The sequence below is a fragment of the Thalassophryne amazonica genome, chromosome 17 (assembly GCF_902500255.1).
Source record: "Thalassophryne amazonica chromosome 17, fThaAma1.1, whole genome shotgun sequence".
In the NCBI taxonomy this organism is placed as follows: domain Eukaryota; kingdom Metazoa; phylum Chordata; class Actinopteri; order Batrachoidiformes; family Batrachoididae; genus Thalassophryne; species Thalassophryne amazonica.
In genome coordinates, this window is record NC_047119.1 from 14,399,169 (window position 1) to 14,417,182 (window position 18,014).

The 18,014-nt window shown below is 39.0% G+C and overlaps 1 protein-coding gene across 2 annotated transcripts; it reads right to left on the bottom strand.

Moving 5' to 3' along the window:
* Positions 1 to 178: 178 nt before the first annotated feature.
* Positions 179 to 17,356, bottom strand: phyhd1 (phytanoyl-CoA dioxygenase domain containing 1). Of its 2 annotated transcripts, XM_034192369.1 has the most exons (11): positions 17,281 to 17,356; positions 5,888 to 6,046; positions 5,573 to 5,648; positions 5,448 to 5,495; positions 5,309 to 5,364; positions 5,156 to 5,218; positions 3,399 to 3,420; positions 2,979 to 3,107; positions 2,700 to 2,816; positions 322 to 448; positions 179 to 234 (listed from the first exon to the last, which is right to left on the bottom strand). In XM_034192369.1, exons 1-11 carry the CDS (start codon positions 17,311 to 17,313, stop codon positions 186 to 188), a joined length of 879 nt encoding a protein of 292 aa, XP_034048260.1. In that variant the 5' UTR covers positions 17,314 to 17,356; the 3' UTR covers positions 179 to 185. The 2 variants fall into 2 exon arrangements, with proteins under 2 accessions (XP_034048260.1, XP_034048261.1); XM_034192370.1 differs by lacking the exon at positions 5,156 to 5,218.
* Between the last annotated feature and the right edge of the window lie 658 nt (positions 17,357 to 18,014).

Sequence of the window (18,014 nt, forward strand, 5' to 3'; positions counted from 1 at the left end):
TATCCTTTTTGTGTGTTTGATATTGAGGTAACTCTTCATGGGAATACACAAATTATGCTAAGAAACAAAATGCATATTAAATTACAGCAATCTTGCCCAGATTAAAATTACTCAATGATTTCATCCTCCTTCAAGACAAAGACGAGTCTTCATAAAATGCACACAAAAAAAACCCCATTGCTGCATCATGTTGTGTAGAGAGATGGGAATGGAAGAGCTTCAGTGGGTTGCAACCTTTAAGAAAAAAAAAAATGGTATAGAAAGGTAAAGGTGTTAAGGTGACTGCAAAGAACTGACTGTTTCTCCTTGATGAGGTCTCACCAGTTGTCTGGACTCCAGCGAGTATTCTGAGATTCCATGATGTGGAACGTGTAAACATGGCGTGAGTCTTCTGAAGTGTTCTGAGCACTGCGATGCACAACTTCCCCATGGATCAGGATCACAGCACCTGCGCAAAGAGATGCATGGTTCCAGAGCACAGCTTTACCCCACAATACTGTCATTCTGTTCCCCTTTGTTCGCAGACCCTCAGACATGTTCACAGTCACCACAACTTGACTTGTATGACACAGATGGAAACATTTCAGCAGATACTCTGAGGTATCACCAAATCCAGATATTTTGATGAAGTCTAGAAGATTTTGGGACATGACGTACCCTATACACACACACACTATATATATATATATATATATATATATATATATATATATATATATATATATACACACACTAGCTGGGGTACCTGGCACTTCCCGGGTTAACCTCTTAGGCATAAGCCAAATGGCAATCATTTTAATCAAAACAATTGCCCAACATTTGTTTTTGTAATGCTAATGTCTTATAAATATAATAGTTAATGGGCTAAAGTTTGTCCAGCTGAACTATAAACACATTTGAAGTCCTTCATGCAGACCTTGTTTTGTAATCAAATTCATAAAATTACACACAAAAGGTAGGTAACAGTAAATGTAAATATCAATGAATCAAAATTAAGTTAGTGGTGTATTTCACTGTTTTTACATTGCAATTTTACAAACAAAAAATGAATTCAGACAGCAAGGCAAACTGGGTTGTACAGGACACTCAGGTGCTTAACAGTTGAGAACATAAAGTAGCTGAAGGAAGGGATTAAATAAACAGCCAACACATACACAGGGCTGGAAATTTGAATCTGCCTGGTCATACCCACAGCCAGCTATTTTGGGGTAATTTTCAGTTCAACTTAAAAAAAAAATCACACTAGTTTGTTCCCCATGTCATGAGGATTCAGAATATACAGTAGTGTTCAGAATAATAGTAGTGCTACATGGCTAAAAACTAACCCTAATCCAGGTTTTGAGTATATTTCTTATTGTTACATGGGAAACAAGGTACGAGTAGATTCAGTAGATTCTCACAAATCCAACAAGACCAAGCATTCATGATATGCACACTCTTAAGGCTATGAAATTGGGCTATTAGTAAAAAAGGTTTGTTTTTGTCCATTTTAAAGCATTGGAGATCATTGTAGATGAACAGCCTATAATTTTTTGCACCTGCGTATAAGTTTTCCCCTCTCCAATCAACTTTTTAATCAAACTACGCTGTTCTTCTGAACAATGTCTTGAATGTCCCATTTTCCTCAGGCTTTCAAAGAGAAAAGCATGTTCAACAGGTGCTGGCTTCATCCTTAAATAGAGGACACCTGAGTCACACCTGTTTGTTCCACAAAATTGACGAACTCACGACTGAATGTCACACTACTATTATTGTGAACACCCCCTTTTCTACTTTTTTTTTTTTTTTTTTACTAATAGCCCAATTTCATAGCCTTAAGAGTGTGCATATCATGAATGCTTGGTCTTGTTGGATTTGTGAGAATCTACTGAATCTACTGGTACCTTGTTTCCCATGTAACAATAAGAAATATACTCAAAACCTGGATTAATCTTTGTAGTCACATAGCACTACTTTTATTCTGAGCACTACTGTATATAGTTTTTAGGGCTACATAGTATAGTTTGGGAGTTTATCCCAGATAGACAGACAGACGTAGCCCTTTATGTATATAGATATATATATAAATTCTACAATCAGATAAAGCTCTAATTGCACAACCCAATGTTCAAGGACTAAAAATTAAAAATGAGAAAGGATAAAAAGTTCATTACATTCCACCTGTTTGTCAAACTGCATGATTTTGTGGAGGTTATGTCGCATCTCAGACACTGCTGGTCAGTCTGTCTTAATGTTTGTGTCATAATTAGCAAGGTATAACTTGCAAATACTGCCAGTAGTATCATCATAGTAATGGACAGAAACACTGTCGAACCTATCTTTTTTTCTTTTGACCACTGTCATTATCAGGTCAAATATTAAATGTACAGACTGTACAGTAAAGGGCATATATAATTTTGAAGAAATGCAGACAGGAAGTGGTTTAGTATATTGGGAATAACATGTCTCCCAAATTAAGATGAGACAACCAGTCTGGTGGGGCAGCTTGCGACACAGTACGAAAAGTCTGCAGTAAAAAAAATATGCTTTGTTTTGAAATATTTATCTGCGTATCACTGGAGACAAGAGGCCAAAACAGATCCAAGAACCATTCTATATTCCAGGTTCAAATAGAAAAAAGCTTTTGGGTCAATTTGAGCACTAATCAAACTCATTTCAATACCATCCTTTAGTTTTCAGGGCAGGTCAAGGGTACTTACCTTTTTTAACAGGTGCAGGAACAAACAACGTGTCATCATAGTTCTGCTCTCTACCGATAAAGTTTGTCAGTGGATACGTGTTCTGTGGGGTTCGTACCATACGGCGTGTAATACCTCCTAAAAATAGGGAAGAATGTAACGACAACTGTGAAATTGTGGGAAGCAGCCCATGTTGCCTACAATAAGAGGGACAAATAAATACAGTGCATGATACTAAGCAATTAAAAAAAATCTACAGTGATTTTGCAGTAAAAAAAAGGTTTAATTTGTGAGCTTTACTTTTGTGTGACCCCGGGATAAACCAGAGACAGCCATTGGAGACTGTAGCATCTTCCAAAGCTATCCACAGCCCCATGACTCTGCCCAGAGGCTCCGTGTACAGAAATGTGGCATCCTGGTGTGGCGTCACTATGAAACACAACTTTTGTGAACAAACAAAAACAAAAACAATCATGCAAGTCAAAATATCAGTAGTTCTTCTCACCTTCATAAATTGAGGAACCTGGGATTTTTCAAAGTGTTCCCTATTTTTAGATGTTGTTGGGTTTAAGTGTTCTCACTGAATTCTGCAACAATTATGTTTGTTTTTATCCAAAGTGAAAGTTGAAGCCAAATCCATCTAAAATAGAGCCCAGGTTGAAAAGTCTAGTTTTGATTTAATAATAAAATAATAATAATAATAAAAAACCTTTTCATTACCTTCACCACCAATTCCTGGTTGCTGTAAAATAAGGAAACAGAACAATTATATGTGATATCAAAATGGCATATAGCAGATTTATGGGTAGTTTTGACAGGTTGATGCACAGTAACGCTGAAAGCATTAGCCCATTAATGGTTTAGGTTACTTTTTCTGGAGTAAAAATGCCAAATGTACTGTGATTAGAGCTTCTCGAATGCGGAAATTGATGTTTTGGTTCTTTGAAATTAAAAATGCAACTTATTTATTGAGTATTTATTCATATTGTAGAACAATAAATAAATGTTGGAAAAAATTAGTGAAAATAAACAGAACCGAATAGGTGCACTTAGCTCCAGAATTATCTTACACTGAAAGATTTTACAGCATATTAGAGTTGAAAATGTGAACAAATGGTGGAGCAATTACAGCACTTTTGTGTTTTATATATATATATATATATATATATATATATACACACAGTTGAGTCATTGGAAAAGAAAACTGAAAATGTAACATGTTTTATTAAAGAATCTAGTCTGTTATGGAAATAAATAAAAAACAAAACAGGAAATTTTCAACTGATGAGAACACGAGGACATGACAGAACAAAACAGTTACTAATGATCACTCAGTAATAAAAGGATTGTAAAAACCTGATTAAAATCAACCCAATTAACTGATAAATTGCAGCAAATAACCTAAAACAAAGTTTTATTGCAAAAATCTGCCTAAATCTCTTCCACAGTACCTAACACACATACTGTTGGGAAAGTGTAGTGATACGGACCCACAACAGGGGGCGTAAATGAAAGGACAATGGAAGGAGTTAAATTAGAACACTTTACTGTTGTGAATGTCACAACCAAACACAGCAGATTACAGAATGTACACAAGTCAATTAATAAAGGTGTCGCGTGGGCAGGCTCGACGATAGGAGACGCCCGTCTGGAGACGAACTGGAACCACACGATTTCCACCGCCACCGAACCGGAGGGATACTGGAGCCGCCAAGTCCCGAAGTCCCCAGGTGGCCACCGTCTCGGCGTGTCGGATCTGGTACTGCTGGCAGAAAGCAAAGACAGTCAAGTGTGGGTGTGTGAACACCCAGTAACAATCCTGGTGGGAATTCCACCTCTCACTCAATACGTGTTGCAGCGATCCCTCAGAGGAAAAAGAGTGCCGTCCTGCACAGCCTCCACAAACTAAGGACCGGTACTCCTGCAAACACTCACAATAGATAGATTTTAGAAAATTACCACAAAGGCTGAGGATATTACCTCTTGATGAAGATGATATCTCGGCAATGTGGTGGAGGTGTCTTCCTGCTTTTATTCCAGATGTGGAGTAGATGATCAGTGACAGCTGTCATGGTTGATGGGTGACAGCTGTCACCACGGCTTGTTCCTGGAGGCGGCAGCGCCCTCTCGTGCCTGAAGCCCGCACTTCAGGCAGGGCGCCCTCTGGTGGTGGGCCAGCAGTACCTCCTCTTCTGGCGGCCCACACAACACATACAGTATAAAATAAAATCTAAAGTGAGTGACAGACTCATCTGTTCATCTAATTTGGATGTAATTGAACTTTGAACTTATTTATTTGGCACACAACTCGTCAACAACAAAAACTGATATACAAGACAATTCCACAGTGACATGTGTGACCAAAAAGGGAGTGAGCAGAAGCAATTAATAAAAAATCTTATTCGCTCAATCTCTAATATACTGTGATTGACAGCCATATGCAAATATTTATTTAGCGAGGTGGGCGGGTACTTTACCTTAAAAATGTACATGCTTTGCAAAATGACAGGATGCACAAGACCCAGCTTCTTGGCTATGCCCTATAAGAACACCATTGGGTGTTAAGTGGTGTTTATGATGGGATGATTTGGTGCCTACGTTATCTGAAGCCTGTTTAACAGCTAACTCACCTGAACCTTTGGTGAATGTGTCACCTTTCTGTACAGAGGTTCATATGCGTGGAGCGCTAAAACAAACACAAAAAATGGGTCAGGGCTGTTTGGGAATGTTTATCCATGCTGTTTGAAAAACTCAAAGTAGGAATCTCACCATGTCCAACTTTATTCAGAGACTGTTCTTTTGGCACAATGAATTCACCTGCAAATTAAAAAAATTATATATATATAAACAAATCATTTTGTGAACAGGGTGAAAACACTTTTATCAGTGCTCACCTTTGTCATCAAAAACTCCTTTCTCAAAGAAAAAGCGAATCTTATCGCCACTGGTGATAAAGTATTCTGCATTTCCCTGCAGGTCAGAAGGTCAATATTAGTCACATGATCAATCAGCACATAACAATCGATCACTGATTAGCCTGCTGACGGTAAGATTGTGCTGTGGGCCTTAGAGCTGAGAGAAACACGTGGAAAAAATAATTACCTGCATCTTTACGTGCAACATGATGCATGGAAATGAAACAATGTGGAATAAAACAGCAGCTGAGTGACAAAACGCTCATCACGTCGTGCACATGTGCAGGAGGTCACCTGGGTTTGGAGCTGCTCTTCGTGTTGCGTGGAGAAGGTGATGCGACAGTGATCGGGGACATCCATCTCACACACGATGTCTGCCATCCTCTGCCTCAGTTCCTCACACTCCTGCACACCCAGGAGCCCGTCCAGAACCACATAACCATCCTCCATATACTGCCAAGAAAAGTAGGCTGTTGCGAGAACTGTCGCTATTTTCGTAATTATTACAACAGTGGGTGAGAATACATAGCTAATTCAAAACCTGTGAAGTTTCTCAGATACAGATATTCACTTGGCTGGAGTGGCATAGAGGGGTGATTCTTTAACTACGGGCACTATTGGCCATGTAAATGTAATTTCCACCACACCATTGACTTACAATATAAAGCGCCTTGGGGCAACTGTTTGTTGTGATTTGGCGCTATATACATGTGCTCTGATGTCACTGTTTATCTCCATAGAAAGTACCCAAACAATCTTTCATACAAACTGTTTAAAGGGACATTACAGTGTTGTGGTGGAAATTACGGCAATAGTGTAGGACAACTACATTTTGTTTAAAAAAATCACAACAGTTGTATGACATTGAATATCCCAATTATGTTTTGATTATTTTACTGATATTTTATTCAGAGATATTTTAAAACATTAGAAAAAATGTTTCTTTACCATTCATTTTTATCATTGAAAATCAAAAGTCTGGGTGTGGGACAAGCACGGCAACGGCAATATTTGCATATAATGATGCTGAAAAAAGGTGAAAAAGTCATCATAGACTACTAGAACAAATTTCTTAACACACTTTCATTGTAAAGATAACTATAAAAGTGTGAAATTTCCCCTTTTTTCTGTTTTTCATACAATATGATCAAAGGACATAATAAGTGCCCGTAGTCTAAGAATCACCCAGAGAAGGATTTTCTCAAAAGGAGTAGTGCAGCAGATAACTGAAACAAAAGTGCAAATGGTGATACAAGCACCAAAATTGGCACAAATACTCCATAGGCATTACTCTTTTGAAAAAAACGACTGGCCACTTGAATTTTCAATAGGCAGTCAGGTAGGGGTTAATTGAAGAATTACACAGGGGTCAAAATGAACAATGCTCAAATCATTTTGAAAACTACACCACATTATTTGTCTGATTGTAAAGATTCCAAAAAAGTATAGTTTGGACTGTCTATGACTGAATGTTCAGGAGTTATGGGGTAAAAACAGCACAAATGGTTACAAAGGTCAGTTTCAGTTTGTACAGGGGTCAAAAGTTAAAGTTCCTCGAATTTTGGTAAAAAGTGATGCAAATTATTGGTTGAGCTAATAGGATTAATAAATGGAATAGTTTTGATTGTGTTGAATGTTCTGTCTCCAAAGTAAAGGTCAAACAAGGTCAACGTCTATTGGATTCTATGACATGTGACCCTGTAACATGATAACTAAGCATGATACACGGTCTGAACTATTCCTTTTTAAAACCCTGTTGTTATGTGCAGACGCGAGTTGAGGAGCGGACCAGCGTCTGACTGAACCCAGCGTTAAAATAACCAGAAAGCGGTTCCAAAAACAAAACAAATTTATTTCCCTTTTGTGCAATAATTGTGTACAACATAAATGTGCGTTTGTCTGGCGAGGTGAAGGACGGCGCGCTCTCCAGCGCCCAAATGGATCGAAGCCCGACGCTTCTGGACCCAGACTCACCGCCGAACACCCCCCAGGTGGACACGACAAACTGACTCTGTGAAGGATGGAAAAGGTGAGGTAAGTCAACAGCTACAACAAATATCCTTCAAAGGCACACACTATCAGCAACACATTCAGGTCTGAATTTAAGCTTTATGTAAATGAGCAGCTTCTCACAACAGGTGGAGGATCATCATTCCGTACGCCACGGCAGTGAGAAGCGAGCTGCACAATTGTCATCAATGTTCAAATATACTGCGTAACAAAATATCAAATTACTGTTAACACTTATTCAGACAATCATCACCTCTGATGTGTGCTGACAGCATGTGTCCCTCACCCGTCCTCCTTCACAGGCATGATGTCCACAGGTGCTGCAAGTCATTAGGTCTGCACGTGAACATCCTCCACAAGTGCAGCTAATAATGCTGATGAGGGTGAAGGACTCTTCTGCCAGCACCTTCTCCACAGACAAAAAACCAGTTTGCATACCACCTGGAGAGCAAAGAAACACCAAAATGTCCAGCCAAACCCCCCAACACACAACACCTGTTACCTCAACAAATAATTTGCATATTATTTTTTTTAACCAAAATTGGAGGAACTTTAACTTTTGACCCCTGTACAAACTGACACTGATGTTTGTCACCATTTTTGCTGTTTTTACCCCATAACCTCTGATCATTCAGTCATAGATAGTCCAAACTATACCTTTTTGGAATCTTTATGATGAGACAATAATGTGGTGGTTTTCAAAATGATTTGAGCTTTTTTAATTTTGACCCCTATGTAATTATTCAATTGACCCCTACCTGGCCGCCTACTGAAAATTCAAGTGGTCAGTCGGTTTATTCAAATGAGTAATGTCTAAGGAGCATTTGTGCCAACTTTGGTGCTTGTATCACCATTTGCATGATTTTGCTCTAAATATTCTCTTAGCCGCTGCACTAGAAGACATTAAATTTCACTTACAGTTCGCCAGAAGGCATATGGGAGACTCCAACTTGCATTTAATTTGATTTCTTGTATGACAACCCTCCTCTGTTCCACCGTGAAGCTGTTTAATTGGCTATGCAGCAGTCACATGTTTATACATTTCTCCAAATACAGCCACAGAAACATATAACTCCATCAGAGTTGTCTGAGTGTCTTGGTGGCTTCCCTCAATAGAAGGGCGTGGGTACATGTCACTTCCAGCAAAGTGGCAAATCCGAAGGCGAGATTTCATTTTTCCGTGACTAGCTGCCCGCTGATCTGCTCATGCAAAGCTGTTTCCTGTAATTACCAAAGTGAACTCTATGCAAACGACACACCATCTCACAGGGTTTCCTTCTCATTGTTTATTACATTTATTATTATTGCGTGGGTTTCCTCCCATAATCAAAAAACATTCTTATTTGGGGTCTGCTCCTTTCTCTGCCCCTGACCAAGGCAGCATTTCTACATCTGGATTTGGTCTCCGTGTGTAGGACTGTGGCCGCCCACTGCTCCTAGTAGTTGGATTGAGTCTAACTGTAACTAGGATGGGTTAAATGCAGAGGACAAATTTCATTGTATGTATGTGAATGAATGAATGATTTATTCAGCACACAAAGCTCCTTATCAAAAAAAAAGAAAAGATTTTACAATAGCACATGTGACCAAAAGGGTGTAGGCAGAAGCAAAAGCTTATATACACCCACCCCTTTTACTATATATATATACACTCAACAAAAATATAAACGCAACACTTTTGGTTTTGCTCCCATTTTGTATGAGATGAACCCAAAGATCTAAAACTTTTTCCACATACACAATATCACCATTTCCCTCAAATATTGTTCACAAACCAGTCTAAATCTGTGATAGTGAGCACTTCTCCTTTGCTGAGATAATCCATCCCACCTCACAGGTGTGCCATATCAAGATGCTGATTAGACACCAAGATTAGTGCACAGGTGTGCCTTAGACTGCCCACAATAAAAGGCCACTCTGAAAGGTGCAGTTTTATCACACAGCACAATACCACAGATGTCGCAAGATTTGAGGGAGTGTGCAATTGGCATGCTGACAGCAGGAATGTCAACTAGAGCTGTTACTCGTGTATTGATAGTTCATTTCTCTACCATAAGCCGTCTCCAAAGGCGTTTCAGAGAATTTGGCAGTACATCCAACCAGCCTTACAACCGCAGACCACATGTAACCACACCAGCCCAGGACCTCCACATCCAGCATGTTCACCTCCAAGATCATCTGAGACCAGCCACTCGGACAGCTGCTGAAACAATCGGTTTGCATAACCAAAGAATTTCTGCACAAACTTTCAGAAACCGTCTCAGGGAAGCTCATCTGCATGCTCGTCGTCCTCATCGGGGTCTCGACCTGACTCCAGTTCGTCGTTGTAACCGACTTGAGTGGGCAAATGCTCACATTCGCTGGCGTTTGGCACGTTGGAGAGGTGTTCTCTTCACGGATGAATCCCGGTTCACACTGTCCAGGGCAGATGGCAGACAGCATGTGTGGCGTCGTGTGGGTGAGCGGTTTTCTGATGTCAATGTTATGGTTCGAGTGGCCCATGGTGGCGATGGGGTTATGGTATGGGCAGGCGTCTGTTATGGACGAAGAACACAGGTGCATTTTATTGATGGCATTTTGAATGCACAGAGATACCGTGACGAGATCCTGAGGCCCATTGTTGTGCCATACATCCAAGAACATCACCTCATGTTGCAGCAGGATAATGCACGGCCCCATGTTGCAAGGATCTGTACACAATTCTTGGAAGCTGAAAATGTCCCAGTTCTTGCATGGCCGGCATACTCACCGGACACGTCACCCATTGAGCATGTTTGGGATGCTCTGGACCGGCGTATACGACAGCGTGTACCAATTCCTGCCAATATCCAGCAACTTCGCACAGCCATTGAAGAGGAGTGGACCAACATTCCACAGGCCACAATTGACAACCTGATCAACTCTATGCGAAGGAGATGTGTTGCACTGCATGAGGCAAATGGTGGTCACACCAGATACTGACTGGTATCCCCCCCCAATAAAACAAAACTGCACCTTTCAGAGTGGCCTTTTATTGTGGACAGTCTAAGGCACACCTGTGCACTAATCATGGTGTCTAATCAGCATCTTGATATGGCACACCTGTGAGGTGGGATGGATTATCTCAGCAAAGGAGAAGTGCTCACTATCACAGATTTAGACTGGTTTGTGAACAATATTTGAGGGAAATGGTGATATTGTGTATGTGGAAAAAGTTTTAGATCTGTGAGTTCATCTCATACAAAATGGGAGCAAAACCAAAAGTGTTGCGTTTATATTTTTTGTTGAGTGTATATATATATATATATATATATATATATACACACGAGGTCTGTCAATAAAGTATAGGTCCTTTTTATTTTTTTCAAAAACTACATGGATTTCATTCTTTCATTAAAAAAATCTCCTTTAACAGTGGAATATCCGGATAAAATGCTGAAACCAACTTCTCTGTTCTCTCACGACGTCCTGGATCAATAGAGCCTGAAATGTGGAGGTTTTCAGCTTGAAACAGGCTGATGATGGCGCCTGGGAGTGCTGCACGATGTCTCGCTCCGTGGGAAGTCCTTAAAGCGACAGTATCACCTCAAAATCTCTCATCAGCCATTAAAATTTTCACCGAAAACCAGCTGAATTTTTCGAACCATGTCCACTTCGATGTGCCTCACAGGTTTTGAAAAAATTTTGATCAAACAAAGCACCACTCTCTCAGCAACTTCTCAGACAAAGGAATTCCGACGAGGGGCTGGACGACTCCTCCCACAAGGAGTGCTCACAGGCGAATGACGTCACCGACAGGCGTGGAAAAACTCATGCATGCGCACGAGGGTTCAAGCATGTCTGATGTAAAAACATATGAATGAAATCCATATAGTTTTTGAAAAAAATAAAAGGACCTATACTTTATTGACAGACCTCGTATATTTATATATACACAACCCCTGGCAAAAATTATGGAATCACCGGCCTCGGAGGATGTTCATTCAGTTGTTTAATTTTGTAGAAACAAAGCAGATCACAGACATGACACAAAACTAAAGTCATTTCAAATGGCAACTTTCTGGCTTTAAGAAACACTATAAGAAATCAGGAAAAAAAATTGTGGCAGTCAGTAACGGTTACTTTTTTAGACCAAGCAGAGGGAAAAAAATATGGAATCACTCAATTCTGAGGAATAAATTATGGAATCACCCTGTAAATTTTCATCCCCAAAACTAACCTGCATCAAATCAGATCTGCTCGTCTGCATCTAAAAAGGAGTGATCACACCTTGGAGAGCTGTTGCACCAAGTGGACTGACATGAATCATGGCTCCAACAGGAGAGATGTCAATTGAAACAAAGAAGAGGATTAGCAAACTCGTAAAAGAGGGTAAATCATCACGCAATGTTGCAAAAGATGTTGGTTGCACACAGTCAGCTGTGTCTAAACTCTGGACCAAATACAAACAACATGGGAAGGTTGTTAAAGGCAAACATACTGGTAGACCAAGGAAGACATCAAAGTGTCGACAGAAAATGTACAACAAAACAAATGAGGAACGAATGGGAGGAAACTGGAGTCAACGTTTGTGACTGAACTGTAAGAAACCACCTAAAGGAAATGGGATTTACATACAGAAAAGCTAAACAAAAGCCATCATTAACACCTAAACAGAAAAAAACAAGGTTACAATGGGCTAAGGAAAAGCAATCGTGGACTGTGGATGACTGGATGAAAGTCATATTCTGTGATGAATCTTGAATCTGCATTGGGCAAGTTGATGATGCTGGAACTTTTATTTGGTGCCGTTCCAATGAGATTTATAAAGATGACTGCCTGAAGAGAACATGTAAATTTCCACAGTCATTGATGATATGGGGCTGCATGTCAGGTAAAGGCACTGGGGAGATGGCTGTCATTACATCATCAATAAATGCACAAGTGTACATTGATATTTTGGACACTTTTCTTATTCCATCAATTGAAAGGATGTCATGGCCTGCAAATAGCCCGGATCTTAATCCAGTTGAAAATCTTTGGTGGAAGTTGAAGAAAATGGTCCATGACAAGGCTCCAACCTGCAAAGATGATCTGGCAACAGCAATCAGAGAAAGTTGGAGCCAGATTGATGAAGAGTACTGTTTTGTCACTCAAGTCCATGCCTCAGAGACTGCAAGCTGTTATAAAAGCCAGAGGTGGTGCAACAAAATATTAGTGATGTGTTGGAGCGTTCTTTTGTTTTTCATGATTCCATAATTTTTTCCTCAGAATTGAGTGAGTCCATATTTTTTTCCCTCTGCTTGGTCTAAAAAAGTAACCATTACTGACTGCCACAATTTTTTTTTCCTGATTTCTTATAGTGTTTCTTAAAGCCAGAAAGTTGCCATTTGAAATGACTTTAGTTTTGTGTCATGTCTGTGATCTGCTTTTTTTCTACTAAATTAAACAACTGAATGAACAACCTCCGAGGCCGGTGATTACATAATTTTTGCCAGGGGTTGTAATTATGTTCCTCTTAAATTATAACTGAGTCCTTTATTTTAAACAGATTTTGGATGCTGAGGTAGAACTTTGTTTTTTGCTTTATACAGTGCTGTGAAAAAGTGTTTGCCCCCTTGACCCTTTAAATGTTAAGATTTTTATTAGGACATCAAAAAACAAAACAAAAATTCAGGCCTTGTATATTAGAATTTCCAAAATCATGCTCTTTAAACTCACAGTGAAAGTAAATCTCTACAGTCTGATATAAATTAAATTAAAAATCTAAAAGCCAAAATGATGGTGTGAATAAGTGAGTGCCCCCTTTAATATAGCACATGTAAACCATCACTTTTATATATAGTTTTCTTCGGACAAGTCAGGGGATGGATACGTGAACATTCCCAAGACACTGACCATGTCTTGGACATTATTTACATGAATTATGAAGAAATACAAACAGTATAGCACTCTATGGTGGTAAATCTGTGTGGAGTAGATCTTCATAGTGGAGTTGCACAGAGAATAATTGTCTTTCAATAAAATATCAAATCTATGCTTGAATCTCCAATGTGCCTTCTGGCAAATTGTAGCTGAACTTTCAATTGTTATTTTTTTTTTTTAGAAACCTTCTCTATACAACTTCATCATGAAGCTGTCTAACTGGTGATGCAACACTAAATACTTGCACTATGCACAGTCTCTTCAATCACAGCCACAGAAGTCTATAACTTCTTCAGGGATTGTCCTGGTGGCTTTCCTCACTCGTCACCTTCTTGTACAGTCACTCAGCTTTTGAGAACTATCTACTTTACCATAGAGTGCTATACTGTTTGTATTTCTTCATAGTAAGTCCCTTCGGTTGCTCCCTTGTTTGCACTCGGGGTCGCCACAGCAAATCCAAGGTGGATCTGCATGTTGATTTGGCACAGGTTTTACGCCGGATGCCCTTCCTGACGCAACTCCACATTACATGGAGAAATGTGGCAGGGGTGGGATTTGAACCCAGGACCTTCCGAACTGAAACCAAGCGCATAATTCATGTAAATAATGTCCAAGACATAGTCAGTGTCTTGGGAATGTTCACGTATCCATCCCCTGACTTGTCCGAAGAAAACTGTATATAAAAGTGATGGTTTACATGTGCTATACTAAAGGGGGTACTTACTTATTCACACCATCATTTTGGATTTTTAATTAATTTATATCAAAGTGTAGAGATTTACTTTCACTGTGAGTTTAAAGAGCATGATTTTGGAAATTCTAATATACAAGGCCTGAATTTGTGTTTTGTTTTTTGATGTCCTAATAAAAATCTAACATGTAAAGGGTCAAGGGGGCAAACACTTTTTCACAGCACTGTACCTGGTTTGTATTGATTATAAACAACTAAGTCCTTGAATTTCAGAATATTCAAACAAATAAATAGTTGGTTTGTTGGTTCATGGTAAGGCTTAATACAGATAAGGCCCTGGCTTTCTTTTGCAATAAAAATATTGAATTAGTGTTTGTTTTATGTGTTTCCCCAAACCTCAATACAATACAATATGTATATGTAACATAAAAATGTATATGTATGGATGATTCTTAGACTACGGGCACTTATTATGTCCTTCGATCATATTGTATGAAAAACATAAAAAAGGGGAAATTTCACACTTTTATAGTTATCTTTACAATGAAAGTGTGTTAAGAAATTTGTTCTAGTAGTCTATGATGACTTTTTCACCTTTTTTTCAGCATCATTATATGCAAATATTGCCGTTTTGTGCTTGTCCCACACCCAGACTTTTGATCTTCAATGATAAAAATGAATGGTAAAGAAACGTTTTTTCTAATGTTTTAAAATATCTCTGAATAAAATATCAGTAAAATAATCAAAACATAATTGGGGTATTCAATGTCATACAACTGCTGTGATTTTTTTAAACAAAATGTAGTTGTCCCACACTATTGCCGTAATTTCCACCACAACACTGTAATGTCCCTAAACAGTTTGTATGAAAGATTGTTTGGGTAGTTTCTATGGAGATAAACAGTGACATCAGAGCACATGTATATAGCGCCAAATCACAACAAACAGTTGCCCCGAGGCGCTTTATATTGTAAGGCAATGGTGTGGTGGAAATTACATTTACAAGGCCAATAGTGCCCGTAGTTAAAGAATCACCCGTATAATGATGATAAAGGCTCTATTCATTCATTCATTCAAAACACGCTCAGGCTGTATTGCTTGTCTATTAAAATCAGCTGGTTTGGTTTTGTCTCCAACTTGCTTCTAACAGTCAGCTGATAGCTATCACTGCCTGGAACAATGAGATTTATACACCAGGCTGACCAGGCTGACCTGAAATGAAGCATTATACATTACATTGACTTTATTGATGAGTCTGATCCTTTGGAAAAGTGATGAAATTTACATGTATTTGTATCGAGTTCGGCAATGTTTTCAGTGTACAAAAATGGCCACCAGCGAGCGCTCAGGTAAAGTTCGCTGCTCCTATAGCCTCCTCCCTGTATTGTCACTTAGTTTTGGAGAACTGCCTATCCCAGACAGATTTGTATTTCTTTATACTTGATGGAAATCACGTCCAGGACAATGACTTGGAAGTTCACATGTCCATCCCCCAAGTTGTCGAAAGAAAACTACCTTTAAAAGTGACAGTTCATATTAACAATAGTCCTTATATTTAGTTTGTCCAATTACTAATGGGCTGTGAAAATGGAGAAGGAACAATATGAGCCAAATTGGAAGTTTCTATGGTGAGTAGTTCCAAAGTTATGGCTAATTATGCAATTTCATTTTTTCCTTTACCTTGAAAAATGAACTCACTCTATTCCAGGATTATCTGAACCGTATGTTAAAATTTTATGATGATAGATGCAGAACTGCACCCGTGAGACTGGTAACTAACCAACAAATGAACAAACAAATGCAGACGATCACGTAACCTCTGTCCAACTTCATTGGGGGAGGTAATAACAACCTGATTTCAGGTCCGTTGTGATTGTGTGCATTCATAATAACAATAATTTATGCCACTGCCCAAATACTTGTGGATGTAACTTTCTCTTTTTCTCACTATGTGCTCTGAAGGCAGATGCTGAATTTAAGTACCATTAATTGCTTGCAGAAATATAATAATGTCACCAGGATTGTAATGCTAAAATGCAACGCCACATTAATAATTACACTATGCAATTTCATTTTTCAGGAATGTGGTTTGAGTTTGTTTTGAGGTCTAAGATCGCTGTCTTGTTCACTCGCATTGATTTCTTAGTAAATCAGTTTGTGGATGAGAGTGGCTATACGCCCAACCGTTGGGTCAATAAAGCACAACCACAACCGACCAATGAGCGCGCTTGTAAGCTCATTGGTCAGCTCAACAAGCTCATCAAAAAGGCGGATATTTTCTCTCAGGCTGCGGGAGGGTTCACAGCCCGTGGAGGGGCTCTGATCTAAAGTGGTTCTGTTTGGCTCATCACACCCAGGGAACTGTGTCAAACTAACACCATCTTACAGTCAACAAGCAGCATTTTGTTAGTTTTGTTTTGTTGTCATTAACAGGCTTCCGTTCAAAATGCTTATGAAGTTTGTCTGTTTTCATCCATTGCGTTGTTTTTGCAGTAATTAAAGACGGCACCATTAAATGTGTCAAACATACGCCACAATAGAGCCTTAAAAAGTGGTGTAAAAAAATGTAGTTTAGATGCACAAAAAGTGTCAAATACACGATGATGGTTGGGCGAATAAGATAAGACATTCTATTTATCTGCCCAACGATTGTGCATGTAACGTTCAGTGTATGACGTATCTGCCCAAGGGTTAGGCGAATAAGGTAGGACATTATATTTATTTGCCCAATGGTTGGGCGTATAGCCTTTGCCTTTGTGGATAGTGGGAATTCTCACATGCAGTGAACACAACACCCAGACATTTGATTGCTAACAATTTAATATAACTTGGCTTGTTCAAAAAAACAAACAAACTAATTTATCCTTTAACAACACACACACACAGGAGTCAACTACTTAACCCCCCCCCCCCAAAAAAAATTCTGTCTACACCCCTGATTGAGGAGGCCATTATTTTCTAATCTAATTCCAACCTAAAATCACACGCAAACTTTACTCATCTTCTGCTCTTTCCCACAAACTCAACAGTGCTCATCACAGATGTGCGGTAATTATAAATGCTGCAGAATCCAAGCTGCAGTTTTTTTTTTTTTTGCGCTCACCTTCTGCACATCTGAGTCTGTCATAAAGTCCATGGTGGTCGCTTCGTGCAGTGTGCGCGTCAGTTTAGGAACACACTGGACCACGTGCCACAATACGTCAATCTCTGTTAATGTGCAGTCTGTGTGTGTGCAAAACACCATAAGAGGATTTTGTAATTTAACACTTTAGTGGCAAGAGTAGGCCTTAAATCCTGAAATGGATTTTCCTCATGGTGGCACCGTAGTAGTCTTGACTGACCAGTAGATGTCGCTCATTTGCCGTCTGGTATCATGGTGAGAAATCATAGGGAATGAGGGAAAAACGATCTGGCACGCCATCTAGAGGTCACATCAAAGTTTTGGTCATTGTGACGTCCAAATATCCAAAAAATTGCCACCCATTCCCATTAATAATTAAACACTTTAAAAAGCAGTACTGTTAAACAGCAAAGATGGATGGGACAGAATTTTATCCTGCAACCATAAATATTTCAAAAGGATAATCAGCTACCAAAACAGGAATATAATTGTAAATAAACTTAAAACCTGCATCTGAAAGATGGGGTGTAGCTTTTTCATTTTAAATGCTGTATTTTCAAATAATTTTCCACATTCATTTTATATTACAAACAGTGTCAATTATCCATTTGGTCATATATATATATATATATATATATATATATATATATATATATATATATATATATACACTCAACAAAAATATAAACGCAACACTTTTGGATTTGCTCCCATTT

Coding starts and splice junctions, on each gene's coding strand:
- phyhd1 (XM_034192369.1), bottom strand. CDS start 17,313: ATGGACTTTATGACAGACTCAGATGTGCAGAAG. Junction 5,649..5,887: donor AAGAGCAGCTCCAAACCCAG/GTGACCTCCTGC, acceptor TCTGACCTGCAG/GGAAATGCAGAATACTTTAT. Junction 449..2,699: donor TCCTGCACCTGTTAAAAAAG/GTAAGTACCCTT, acceptor CTCTTTGCGCAG/GTGCTGTGATCCTGATCCAT.